General features: G+C 45.8%; 1 protein-coding gene across 1 annotated transcript in view; it reads right to left on the reverse strand.

The window, feature by feature from the left end:
* Positions 1 to 427: 427 nt before the first annotated feature.
* Positions 428 to 13,715, reverse strand: part of LOC137332197 (T-cell leukemia homeobox protein 3-like) — a 33,210-nt gene continuing 19,922 nt past the window's right edge. The window contains exon 3 of the mRNA XM_067995894.1: positions 428 to 690. Coding sequence (XP_067851995.1) covers positions 480 to 690 — 211 coding nt within the window. The 3' untranslated portion in view covers positions 428 to 479. The remainder of the gene's footprint in view (positions 691 to 13,715) is intronic.

Genomic DNA, 13,715 nt, shown 5'->3' on the forward strand with positions numbered 1-13,715 from the left:
TGTTCGTTGACACCAAAAGGGAGACGTTAATTTAGTAATTTCAAAGTCCAATTTTCGAGTGGCTCAGGTATGTTTGAAATTCTTCCCTTTTCCTGAGGGTTTCTTTAAAAAGAATTAACTTGTTAACAAAAAAAACTCTTAATATTCCCGAAGATTTGACAACAGGCGATGTATTATGGGTTGAGTTTACAGTCGAACTTTTGATGCAGAGATTGTACAGTCGGTGTGGGTCGCGGCGCTCTGCCCTTCTCCGGGTTCCCAGTGTTATTTAAATGCTTGTCAGAGATGCCTTGTTGGCTCTTCTCCCTCATGTTGCCGGCTTGGAGCACTGTTTGCACTATTCAGTTCAAAAAAGAGTCCTTAACCCCCTTGGTTACTCATCCTTGGTCAGATTCTCTGTGTTTTTTCCCCCCAATTCATCTTTTTTTAAAAGAAAAAAAAACACAAATAAATGTCCTGGAGAGCCTCCCTTTTGAGGCTCACACTAAAGACGTGACAACCGGGATCTTGCTGTTATCCTCGACCCAGGGCTGCAGGTTCTGCAGCGCGTATAAAGACGAGTTGTGGAGGCAGAGGGGGTCAGGCTGGATGGAATCGCTGAGGGATTTCTGGAAGGCGTCGTGTTGCAGCTGTAACATCAGTCTGTTGGCCTGTTGTCTCTCGGCCTCTCGCTCTTCTGCAGTCTGCCGCCTGAGTGAGATAAACACACAGCAACCCCGTTAGATCAGAGGCCAGCTCGGACCCACTCTAAGGGAAGGGATGGATCCCTTCTTAGGTTCAGTTACTGGGCTCTTCCTTACTCGCTGTGTTACTCATTTAGCAAATTACCTCGCTCTATTACTGGTCCCATTGCAATGTTTTCAAAGCCTCCAGGAACGGGCGGTTCACTCTCTCAAATGGGCCAAAATCAATTTTAATAAATGCAAGTCCTTTTTATAACATTGTGGGAGAGGCAATACTCCCAATAGCCATCAGAAATAATACAAGTCCCTGCATTCCTGGTCGAAGATTGGGATTCCGCTACACTCATTCTCCTCCTGTATAAAAAGATCCAGGTTGCCCCAGGTCACATCTTACCCTCCGTTTTGTCACTGTACAATCTCTAAAAATTGCTCTTAAATAACAGCTCACATGCGCAGTCAAACGCGGAAATCCGGACATTTCTCTGCCATTTGCCCTGCTCCTCCAAAAGCTGTGTGAGACGGACAGCTCGCTGGCTGAATAAATGGACCAGCGTGAACTTACTGCACTGCCCAGCTGGAAACAAACTATTCTGCACAGAAAAACTGGGTTTTTTTAGGTCTAAACTAACTTTTAACAGCGTGGTAAGTCTTAACGACTGCCAAACAACCTCTCTGGCACTGAAAATTAACTTTTAAAAACATGCAGTCTCATTCCTTCCAATGTTAATTGTTGGAGATTTTTTTTACTTTTTATTTCTGTCTCTTTTATCTCTGTCTTGCAATTCAATATTTCTTACTCTCTCTTTATTTCGCCTCCTCTAACTGATTTTACATTGAATTCACTGTTGTAGCTTTCACTTCCTGGTTCTGACTGCGCGGCTTGTCAAGGATGCTTCGATCTGATTGGATGAGGGGACGGAGTGATCCTTTCCCCGCTCACACAGCTCAGAGATTCCCGGGATAGGACGCTGCACTTATTGCAGCTCACCAATAGGGGAAGTTCCCGCACTGAAGCCCGTGGATCGTTTGTGGGCAAGTTTAAATCTAATGAGTGGCAGAGGCTGATGTTTGCCACTCAGAGAAAATTCAGGGCCAAGTGTTATTTTTAAAAAACACATTCAACCCTGAATCGACATCAACGAGGTGCAAAGATTTATCAATTTTTTTTAATGTAACCTGCAACTCAAATAAACTCAAGTACGGATCCTGCCCGAACTGTTGAGTGTTTCCAGCATTTTCTGTTTTTAATCAAGTAGGTAAAACGGGCGAGTTCCAGTTCGAGTGGGACACCTCAGTCAGTGCTGCACTCGGCCTCCAATCAAACATGGGAGAGGGTTAGGGTGCAAGAAGGTAATCTGGACTTCACATCACCAATATAATCACATATAAATATAACCAAAACCGAACAAAAAGGGACGGGCGGGTTGTCAGATGTTCACTGTATCATCAGTTTCATATTTGTTGTTCTAAAATGAATCATTAAAGTATTAAAGGAAACATTTATATTCCTTAGTGGGGATATAGCGAACCTAGTAAATAATACAGGCCCACAGTAAACCTGAATGTTTTGGGTAGAGGGCGAAGGGAATCCCTCTCTTGTGCGGTTTGAAACAGCAAGTAACAGGAGGAAATGAGAGAGCTCCCGTTAGCTGGGGGAATATTGGGTGCTGTCCAATTCATGCATAAATGGGACTTTATATATTAAGATCGCAATGTCTCTCCAGTGAGAAAGACGCACGTCTTACCTTAAACATCTATAACCCTTCACATGGGCATGTGAGGCGAGCTCGGCTCACACCTTAAAGTGGGAGCAGACTTGGCTGGGTGTGTGAGGAGAGTGGGGAGAGCAGGGGGAGTGGACCTGGGTGTGTGAGGAGAGTGGGGAGAGCAGGAGGAGTGGAGCTGGGTGTGTGAGGAGAGTGGGGAGAGCAGGAGGAGTGGAGCTGGGTGTGTGAGGAGAGTGGGGAGAGCAGGGGGAGTGGACCTGGGTGTGTGAGGAGAGTGGGGAGAGCAGGAGGAGTGGAGCTGGGTGTGTGAGGAGAGTGGGGAGAGCAGGAGGAGCGGACCAGGGTGTGTGAGGAGAGTGGGGAGAGCAGGAGGAGTGGACCTGGGTATGAGAGGAGAGTGGGGAGAGCAGGAGGAGCGGACCAGGGTGTGTGAGGAGAGTGGGGAGAGCAGGAGGAGCGGACCAGGGTGTGTGAGGAGAGTGGGGAGAGCAGGGGGAGTGGACCTGGGTGTGTGAGGAGAGTGGGGAGAGCAGGAGGAGTGGAGCTGGGTGTGTGAGGAGAGTGGGGAGAGCAGGAGGAGTGGAGCTGGGTGTGTGAGGAGAGTGGGGAGAGCAGGAGGAGTGGACCTGGGTATGAGAGGAGAGTGGGGAGAGCAGGGGGAGTGGACCTGGGTGTGTGAGGAGAGTGAGGAGAGCAGGAGGAGTGGACCTGGGTGTGTGAGGAGAGTGGGGAGAGCAGGAGGAGTGGACCTGGGTGTGTGAGGAGAGTGGGGAGAGCAGGAGGAGTGGACCTGGGTGTGTGAGGAGAGTGGGGAGAGCAGGAGGAGTGGAGCTGGGTGTGTGAGGAGAGTGGGGAGAGCAGGAGGAGTGGAGCTGGGTGTGTGAGGAGAGTGGGGAGAGCAGGAGGAGTGGACCTGGGTATGAGAGGAGAGTGGGGAGAGCAGGAGGAGTGGAGCTGGGTGTGTGAGGAGAGTGGGGAGAGCAGGCGGAGTGGAGCTGGGTGTGTGAGGAGAGTGGGGAGAGCAGGAGGAGTGGAGCTGGGTGTGTGAGGAGAGTGGGGAGAGCAGGAGGAGTGGAGCTGGGTGTGTGAGGAGAGTGGGGAGAGCAGGAGGAGTGGAGCTGGGTGTGTGAGGAGAGTGGGGAGAGCAGGGGGAGTGGACCTGGGTGTGTGAGGAGAGTGGGGAGAGCAGGGGGAGTGGACCTGGGTGTGTGAGGAGAGTGGGGAGAGCAGGGGGAGTGGACCTGGGTGTGTGAGGAGAGTGGGGAGAGCAGGAGGAGTGGACCTGGGTGTGTGAGGAGAGTGGGGAGAGCAGGAGGAGTGGACCTGGGTGTGTGAGGAGAGCGGGAGCAGGAGGAGTGGACCAGGGTGTGTGAGGAGAGTGGGGAGAGCAGGGGGAGTGGATCTGGGTGTGTGAGGAGAGTGGGGAGAGCAGGAGGAGTGGACCTGGGTGTGTGAGGAGAGCGGGAGCAGGAGGAGTGGAGCTGGGTGTGTGAGGAGAGTGGGGAGAGCAGGAGGAGTGGATCTGGGTGTGTGAGGAGAGTGGGGAGAGCAGGAGGAGTGGAGCTGGGTGTGTGAGGAGAGTGGGGAGAGCAGGAGGAGTGGACCTGGGTGTGTGAGGAGAGTGGGGAGAGCAGGAGGAGTGGAGCTGGGTGTGTGAGGAGAGTGGGGAGAGCAGGAGGAGTGGACCTGGGTGTGTGAGGAGAGTGGGGAGAGCAGGGGGAGTGGACCTGGGTGTGTGAGGAGAGTGGGGAGAGCAGGAGGAGTGGAGCTGGGTGTGTGAGGAGAGTGGGGAGAGCAGGTGGGGTAAAAAATGAGTAAAAAGTAAAAAGTGACCTCATAGAGGAGCGCCTGTTAGTCCCATCGCCCGGCAAATTTTTCCACTTCATGTATTTATCCAATTCCCTTTTGAAAATTATTATTGAAACTACTTCCGCACCCTTTCAGGCAGTACATTCCAGATCATAACTCCCTGTGAGGGTTTGGTTAAATGGTAAGTGTCTTTTATTGGTAAGTTTTTTTTATTGATTATTGTGTTTAGTGGTTAGTGTCTTTGGTGGTTGGTCGTGTTTTTAGTGTAAACAATTTTACAACACCAAGTTATAGTCCAGCAATTTTATTTTAAATTCACAAGCTTTCGGAGGCTTCCTCCTTCCTCAGGTGAACGATGTGGAAATGAAATCCTCGAAAATGTTCCACATTGTTCACCTGAGGAGGGAGGTAGCCTCCGAAAGCTTGTGAATTTAAAATAAAATTGCTGGACTATAACTTGGTGTTGTAAAATTGTTTACAATTGTCAACCCCAGTCCATCACCGGCATCTCCACATCGTGTTTTTAGTGGTTCGTGTCTTTGGTGGTTGGTAGTGTTTTTAGCAGTTAGTGTCTTTGGTGGTTGGTAGTGTTTTTCGTGGTTAGTGTGTTCGTGTTAGTAAAATCGCCTTAAAGCTAAACAGTTAAAAAGAGCGGGAAACCAAAACAATTAACAAACCCGGGGAAAAATCTCAAAAGGTGACGTCATAGTCAGCACAGGGTGGGAGCGGGGGGTCAGGGGAGTGGCGGAACCTGAGGTAATTAAACTAAGTCTTTAATTTACTATACACACTCTATTTTGTATAAATAAATAGTTGAATAATTAAATATTCAGGATAATTAATTACTAAATAATTTAAAATCAAGCTAAAATCCATCTACTAAACCTAATCTAGACCTTAAGTGCTTCTACTAGTTCTAGAATTAAATTGATATTAAAAAAGTAATTCATTCATTCATTCATTCATTGCTGTGCAGGCTGTGTGTCAGGAGTCTGTGGATAGCGAGACTGTCCTGGATTGCCGTGTCTGCAGGAAATGTCTCTGCCTTGAGTCACTCCAGCTCAGAGTCCTTGAGCTGGAGTGCGAGTTAGAGACACTCCAACGTATAAGTCAGCAGGGTAAGGGGAACCAAGAGTTGGTAGAAGTAGAGAAGGAGGTCCCGCAGACACTGGTCCTATCCAACAGGCGCAATGAACTTGCTATCTATGTGGATAAGGACGCAGGCTGCGGGGAGGACACCCAGAATGCTGAACATGGCACCTTGGAGCAGGAGGCAGTCCATGGGCGGGCGGGGAGGAGCAGAACAGAAAGGTGGTTGTAATAGAGGATTCTATAATCAGGGAGATAGATAGCGTCCTCGACAGTCGCGACCGAGAGTCCAGGAGGGTGTGTTGCCTACTTGGTTCAAGGGTAAAGGGCACCTCGGAACAACTGGAGAGGAACCTGGAAAGGGAGGGGGAAGATCCAATTGTCGTTGGCCATGTTGGGACCATTGACATAGGGAAGAAAGGGAGGAGGTCCTGCTAAGGGAATATCAGGAGTTAGGAACTAAATTAAAAAACAGGACCTCACGGGGAGGAATCCTGAGCCATGTGCCAATTGGAATAGGGATAGACAGATCAGGAAGGTGAATGCGTGGCTGAAAGACTGGTGTGGGGAGGAGGGGTTCCATTTCATGGGACACTGGCACCAGTACTGGGACAGGAAGGAGCTGTACCACTGGGACGGGCTCCCCCTGAACCGGAATGGGACCAAGGTCCAACGGAAAGGATAAATAGGGCTATAGATAGGACTTTAAACCTGGGGGTTGGGATCTGTTGAGGATAATATAAGTTTGAAGATAAAATAGGAAATAAGAATAAAAGTCAGACCAAGGTAAGGAATAAGGGAAACATAAACGGTGAGGAAACACATACAGTTATAGAACATGAGTACAAAATCACTGTTAAAAATAAAGTGAGGGGAACAATTATTAAAAACAAATTACATTGCCTGTACAGCAATGTGCACAGCATCCGAAAAAAACCAGGGGAACTGAAGGCAATAATTTGTAGCGAGGAGCCAGATGTAGTAGGGGTAACTGAAACATGGCTACATAAAGAGCAGGACTGGCAGTTAAATATTGCAGGATAGAATGTATTTAGAAAGGATCGGGAAGGAAGAAGGAAAGATGGGGTATCTGTACTAATTAGAGACAATATGATGACAATAGAAAAAAGGGACATAAGTAACATTAAGCTAGAAACAGAATCCATATGGATTGAGACAAAGGATAAGAAGGAATCAATCACATTAATAGGTGTATTCTACAGACCACCTCATAGTGGAAGGGAAGTGGATGGAGAAATATGGAGGCAAATCTAGGAAATGAGTAAAAAACATAGAATTATTATCATTGGAGATTTCAACTCCCCCCAACTAAATTGGCAAGAAGAGGTAGGGAAAGGAGAATGGAGTTTTACAGTGTGTGCAGGACTCCTTTCTTACCCAATATGCGAGGAGCCCAACAAGAAAGGAATCACTGCTGGATCTAGTAATGGGAAATGAACCAGAGCAGATAAGAGAAGTAAGGGTAGGGGAACATCTAGGTAATAGCGATCATAACATAATAAGGTTTAACATAATGATTGAGAAAGACATAAGCAAGACAAAGACCAAAGTAATAGATTGGAAAAAAAGCTAATTTTATGCGGATGAAAATGGAACTAAGGAAGGTAAACTGGAACAAAAAAATAACAAAGAGGTAGAAAAGCAGTGGGAAATATTTAAAATGATGATCAATAGAGTTCAGGAGAAATATATTCCTCTAAAAAGCTAGGACAAACTAACCAATAATGAAACACCATGGATGAATAAAGAGATAAGAGTAAAATTGAAACTAAAGAAAAAAGCATACTCTAAGTACATAGACAATAAAGGAGAGGATGACAAAAGGGAATATGAAAAGGTTAGGAAAGAAATCAAAAAAACAATTAGGAAAGCAAAGAGGAATTATAAAATTAAATCATCAAGGAATATAAAAATAAATAGTGAAGTATTCTACAGACACATAAATAACAAAAGAAAAATCAGGATATGGACAGGGCCACGAAGGGATACACACGATAAACTCACAGGTAATGACAGTGAAATGGCAGAAATATTAAATCATTACTTTGCCTCAGTATTTACCGGGGAGACTAACATGGGGGGCATGACATTAGAAGAAGAGATCAAAAAAGATATAAAGACATTTAAGATAGAAAGGGGGGAGATAATTGATAAACTAATCAAACTTAGAAAGGACAAGACCTCTGGTCTGGACAGATTGCATCTGTGAATATTAAAGGAAGTGAGGGAGGAGATACCAGAGGCACTATTACATATATATAAAAAATCATTAGAAAAGGGAAAGATTCAGAGGACAGCTAATGTTATCCCTATATTTCAAAAGGGAGATAGAACAAGTCCAGGGAACTATAGACCAATTAGCTTAACGTCGGTGGTAGGAAAGATAATGGAATCTTTTCTCAAAGATGTAATAGAAAAGCATCTAGAAACTGAAAATATAATAAAGAATAGTCAGCATGGATTTCACAAGGGAAAGTCATGCTTGACCAACCTTATCGAATTCTTTGAAGAAGTAACAGAAAGAGTAGACAAGGGCAATGTAGTAGATGTAATATATTTGGATTTTCAAAAGGCTTTCGATAAGGTATCGCATAATAGATTCATGACTAAGGTCAGAGCATGTGGAGTCAGGGGACAAGTAGCAGAATGGGTGGTAAGTTGGCTACAAAAACAGAAAACAGAGATTGGGGGTTAAAGGTAGATACTTGGACTGGCAAAAGGTGGGAATTGGTGTTCCACAGCAATCAGTGCTGAGACCACTGTTGTTCACGATTTAAATCAACAATTTGGATTAGGGAACTGGAAGTACAATTTCAAAAGTTGCAGATGATACCAAATTGGGCGGTGCAATAAATACAAAGGAGGACTGCATCAAAATGCCAGGGGACATTAATAAACTTGCAGAATGGGAGTGTAATTGGCAAATGATTTTCAATATAGATAAATGTGAGGTGGTACATTTTGGTAGGCAGAATAAGGAGGCCGCATACTGCTTGGATAATAAGAGTCTAAATGGAATAGATGAGCAAAGTGATCTGGGATACAGATACACAAATCACTAAAAGTAGCGATGCAGGTTAATAAGGCCATAAAAAAGGCAAATCAAGCACTGGGGTTCATTTCTAGAGGGATAGAATTGAAAAGCAGAGAAGTTATGTTAAACTTGTATCGAACCTTGGTTAGACCACACCTGGAGTACTGTGCACAGGTCTGGTCTCCACACTATAGAAAGAATATTGTAGATAGTATTGGTGATAATGCAAAAAAGATTCACAAGGATGTTACCAGAACTGAGAGGATATATTTATCAGGAAAGGCAGAACGGGCTGGGGCTCTTTCCTCTAGAAAAAAGAAGGCTGAGGGGTGACCTGATAGAGGTCTTTAAGGTAAAGAAAAGGTTTGATAGGGTAGAGGTAGAGAAAATGTTTCCACTTGTGGGGGTGTCCAAAGCTAAAGGTCATAAATATAAAATAGTCACTAATAGAATCATAGAATCATAGAATGGTTACAGCACAGAAGAAGGCCATTCGGCCCATCGAGCTCATGCCGGCTCTTTGTAAAAGCAATTCAGTTAGTCCCACTCCCCCACTCTTTCTCCATAGCCATGCAAATTTTTTCCTTCAAGTATTTATCCAATTCATTTTTGAAGGCCATGATTGATTCTGCCTCCACCACCCTCCTCAGGCAGTGCATTCCAGATCATAACCACTCGCTGTGTAAAAAAGTTTTTCCTCATGTCGCCTTCGGTTCTTTTGCCAATCACCTTAAATCTGTGTCCTCTGGTTCTTGACCCTTCCACGAATGGGAACAGTTTCTCTTTATTTACTTGATCTAAACCTTTCATGATTTTAAACACTTCTATCAAATCTCCTCGCAACCTTCTCTGATCTAAGGAGAACAACCCCAGCTTCTCCAGTCTATCCACGTAACTGAAGACCCTCATCCCTGGAACCATTCTAGTAAATCTTTTCTGCACCCTCTCTAAGGCCTTCACATCATTCCTAAAGTGCGGTGCCCAGAATTGGACACAATAGTCCAGTTGTGGCCGGACCAATGTTTGATAAAGGTTCAACATAAATCCAATTGGGGAGAAACTTCTTTACCCAAAGAGTGGTAAGAATGTGGAACTTGCTACCACAAGGAGTAGTTGAGGCAAATAACATAGATGCATTTAAGGGGAAGCTAGATAAACACATGAGGGAGAAAAGAGTAGAAGGGTATCCTGATAGAGTTTAATGAAGTAGGGAGGGAGGAGGCTGTTGTGGAGCATAAACGCTGGCATGGACCAGTTGGGCCAAATGGCCTGTTTCTGCGCTGTATTTTCGATATATTCGATGTGACAAGCATCAACGCTCAAATAATAAGGGGAAAAAACCTACATATGCCGGAAGTCTGAAATACTGGAAATACAAAGTGTGTCAGTCAGCACCTGGAAGAGAATGGACGGGTTAACGTTTCGGGTGCAGACCCCTGGACAGAGCCCAGTAGAGTGATCGATACCTGTAACTTCAAATTGCATGTGCTGGAAATTTGAAACAGAAAATACAGAAACCTTCAGCTGTGATGGAGGAAAATGTCTAAAAAGTCAACATTTTCCCTTTCTGTACAGACCCTGTCAGAATGTTTATAGTATTTTCTCTTTCTCCATGGTAGCTGCACCAAGCAGTGTTTACATTTGTTACCTGCTTTGGTTTCAATAAATGCATTTCCAAGGATAAGGAGCAACACTGGTGAGTGTAATAATTCCAATTGTTTTAGAATCATAGAATAGAATCATAGAAAGGTCACAGCAAGGAAGGAGGCCATTCGGCCCCTCTAGTCCATGCTGGCTCTCTGCAAGAGCAATCCAGCTAGTCCCACTCCCCCGCCCTATCCCCGTAGCCCTGCAAATTTTTTCCTTTCAAGTACTTATCCAGTTCCCTTTTGAAGGCCATGATTGAATCTGCCTCCACCACCCCCTCGGGCAGTGCATTCCAGATCCTAACCACTCGCTGTGTAAAAAGGTTTTTCCTCATGTCGCCTTTGGTTCTTTTGGACTGAATCTACATCCCTGTCAGGTCACTCTAATACATTGTGTTATTGGAGCTGGATGGGTTTGTTGTTAACACGCTATTTTGATGCCTCGTTTTGTATTTTCACTCTGCTGGCAAGGGCTCCCATCGTGGGAGGTACAATCTGACTGGTAGAAATGGGTTTACCCCCAAAAATACACCAGGGCAAACTAAAAATAACTCCCCTGTGTATCAATGCGGGAAACACATTAAGGAAGATTCCTCCATTTCCTACTTCTAGCATTCCGCCTTTAGGATTTCGTTAGAAAAAGCAAACAAGCGAATCGTCGCCAACAGGTTTACACCGGGGTAAATCCGCTGCTGAAATCCTATACGCCCAGACCACCAGCTTCCTCACCCACTTTAAACCATGGGCTGGGAAGGTGCAGTTTCCTGAAATGCACTCTCTGTGTAGCCAGGAGTGACGAGATAAAAGCTTTTCCTCCAATGTCACCATGCAGCGTGACCAGAGAAATTCTTGCCAACAAAACACATTTTTAAAAATAATCAGGCAATTAGTGAGTTTCTAAGGGACTGTCTGGTTCTAGATGTAAAATGTATATTATTATATGTATATTTCTGTTTTAAAACAAATCATCGACATCTCATTTCCCCAACCTTCCCATTACTGTTTCTTTTCATCCATACGAAAGAAACAGGGATTTCACTCTGTGCGGGATCTGTGCTTTTGTATATCACTGAATGGTGAGGAGCTAGGAACTGTGGATGAGCAACAGCAACATGCATTTATATAGCACCTTTAATGCAGTAAAACATCTGACGGTGGTTCAAATGAGCAATTATCAGACAAAATTTGACACCGAGCCACATAAGGGGCTATTGGGAGAGGCGACCAAAAGCTTGGTCAAAGAGGTAGGTTTTAAGGAGCGCCTTAAAGGAGGAGAGAGACCTAGAGAGGCGGAGAGGTTTAGGGAGGGAATTCCAGACTTTAGGGCCTATACAGCTGAAGGCACTGCTGCCAATGGTGGAGTGATTAAAATCAGGGATGCACAAGAGGCCAGAATTGAGGAGCGCAGAGATCTCGGAGGATTGTAGGGCTGGAGGAGGTTACAGAGATAGGGGGGGCGATGCCATGGAGGGATTTGAAAGCAAGGATGAAAATTTTAAAATCAAAGTGTTGCTGGACCGGAAACCAATGTAGGTCAGCAAGCACAGGGGTGATGGGTGAACAGGGCAGTAGAGTTTTGGATGAGCTCAAGTTCATGGAGGAGAGAGATTTAGGGGTCCAAGTACAGAAATCACTAAAAGCTGGTGGATAGGTAAAAAAAGAAATATTTAAAAGGCTAATGGAATGTTGGCCTTTATCTCAAGAGGGCTGGAATACAAAGGGGTGGAAGTTATGTTACAGCTGTACAGAGCTCTGGTTAGACCCCATCTGGAGTACTGCATTCAGTTCTGGGCACTGTACCTCAGGAAGGATATACTGGCCATGGAGGGGGTGCAGTGCAGATTCACCAGAATTACACTGGGCTAAAAAGGTGAAATTATGAAGACAGATTGCACAGACTAGGCTTGTATTCCCTTCAATATAGAAGATTAAGGGGTGATCTGATTGAGGTGTTTAAAATGATCAAAGGAGTTGATTAGGCAGATAGAGAGAAACTATTTCCTCTGGTGGGGGGAGTCTAGAACAAGGGGGCATAACCTTAAAATTAGAGCTAGGACATTGAGGGGTGATGTCAGGAAGCACTTCTTCATATAAAGGGCCGTGGGAATCTGGAACTCTCTCCCCAAAAGGTTGTTGAGGCTGGGGGTCAATTGAAAATATCAAAACAGTGTTAGATTTTTGCTAGACCGGGTATTGAGGGTTACAGAACCTAAACGGTTGATGGAGTTAAGATACAGATCAGCCTTGATCTAATTGAATGGTGGAACAAGCTCGAGGGGCTGAATGGCCGCCTCCTGATCCTATGTTCCTAAAATCGTGCTTATGAAGAATTAGAGAAATCCACCCCACCCCCCTCATCACCCCAACCAATACAGATCCAGTGAAACATAAATACAGTCACTGTAAAATCAACAAGTGCACTTCCAACACATTCCCCCTACATTACAAGAGGCAACACTTCAAAAAGTACTTCATTTGCTGTAAAGTGCATTTGGGACATCCGGAGGGTGTGAAAGGCTCGATATAACTGGCAAGTTCTCTATTATTGTATAAAATGAAAGGGAATTTAATTTGTACCTGCATTGCTGTTTTCTGGCATAAAGGTGGTCAGTAATTGGGGTGGAGTGGGGGTTAGGGGTCTGATCATTAATTGGTGTGGAGTGGGGGTTAGGGGTCTGATCATTAATTGGGGTGGAGTGGGGGTCAGGGGTCTGATCATTAATTGGGGTGGGGTGGGGGTCAGGGGTCTGATCATTAATTGGGGTGGAGGGGGGTGAGGGGTCTGATCATTAATTGGGGTGGAGTGGGGGTCAGGAATCTGATCATTAATTGGGGTGGAGTGGGGGTCAGGGGTCTGATCAGTAATTTGGGTGGAGTGGGGGTCAGGGGTCTGATCATTAATTGGGGTGGAGTGGGGGTCAGGGGTCTGATCATTATTTGGGGTGGAGTGGGGTGAGGGGTCTGATCATTATTTGGGGTGGAGTGGGGTGAGGGGTCTGATCATTATTTGGGGTGGGGTCGGGGTGAGGGTTCTGATTATTAATTGGGGTGGAATGGGAGTGAGGGGTATGATCATTAATTGGGGTGGAGTGGGGTGAGGGGTCTGATCATTAATTGGGGTGGAATGGGGGGGAGGGGTCTGATCATTAATTGGGGTGGAGTGGGGGGGAGGGGTCTGATCATTAATTGGGGTGGAGTGGGGGGGAGGGGTCTGCTCAGTTATTGGGGTGGAGTGGGGGTGAGGGGTCTGATCATTAATTGGGGTGGAGGGGGGTGAGGGGTCTGATCATTAATTGGGGTGGAGTGGGGGTCAGGAATCTGATCATTAATTGGGGTGGAGTGGGGGTCAGGGGTCTGATCAGTAATTTGGGTGGAGTGGGGGTCAGGGGTCTGATCATTAATTGGGGTGGAGTGGGGGTCAGGGGTCTGATCATTATTTGGGGTGGAGTGGGGTGAGGCGTCTGATCATTATTTGGGGTGGGGTCGGGGTGAGGGTTCTGATTATTAATTGGGGTGGAATGGGGGGTCAGGGGTCTGATCATTAATTGGGGTGGAATGGGGGTCAGGGGTCTGATCATTGATTGGGGTGGGGTGGGGGTCAGGGGTCTGATCATTAATTGGGGTGGAGTGGGGTGAGGAGTCTGATCATTATTTGGGGTGGGGTCGGGGTGAGGGTTCTGATTATTAATTGGGGTGGAATGGGAGT

The sequence above is a fragment of the Heptranchias perlo genome, chromosome 14 (genome assembly GCF_035084215.1).
Source record: "Heptranchias perlo isolate sHepPer1 chromosome 14, sHepPer1.hap1, whole genome shotgun sequence".
Taxonomy (NCBI): domain Eukaryota; kingdom Metazoa; phylum Chordata; class Chondrichthyes; order Hexanchiformes; family Hexanchidae; genus Heptranchias; species Heptranchias perlo.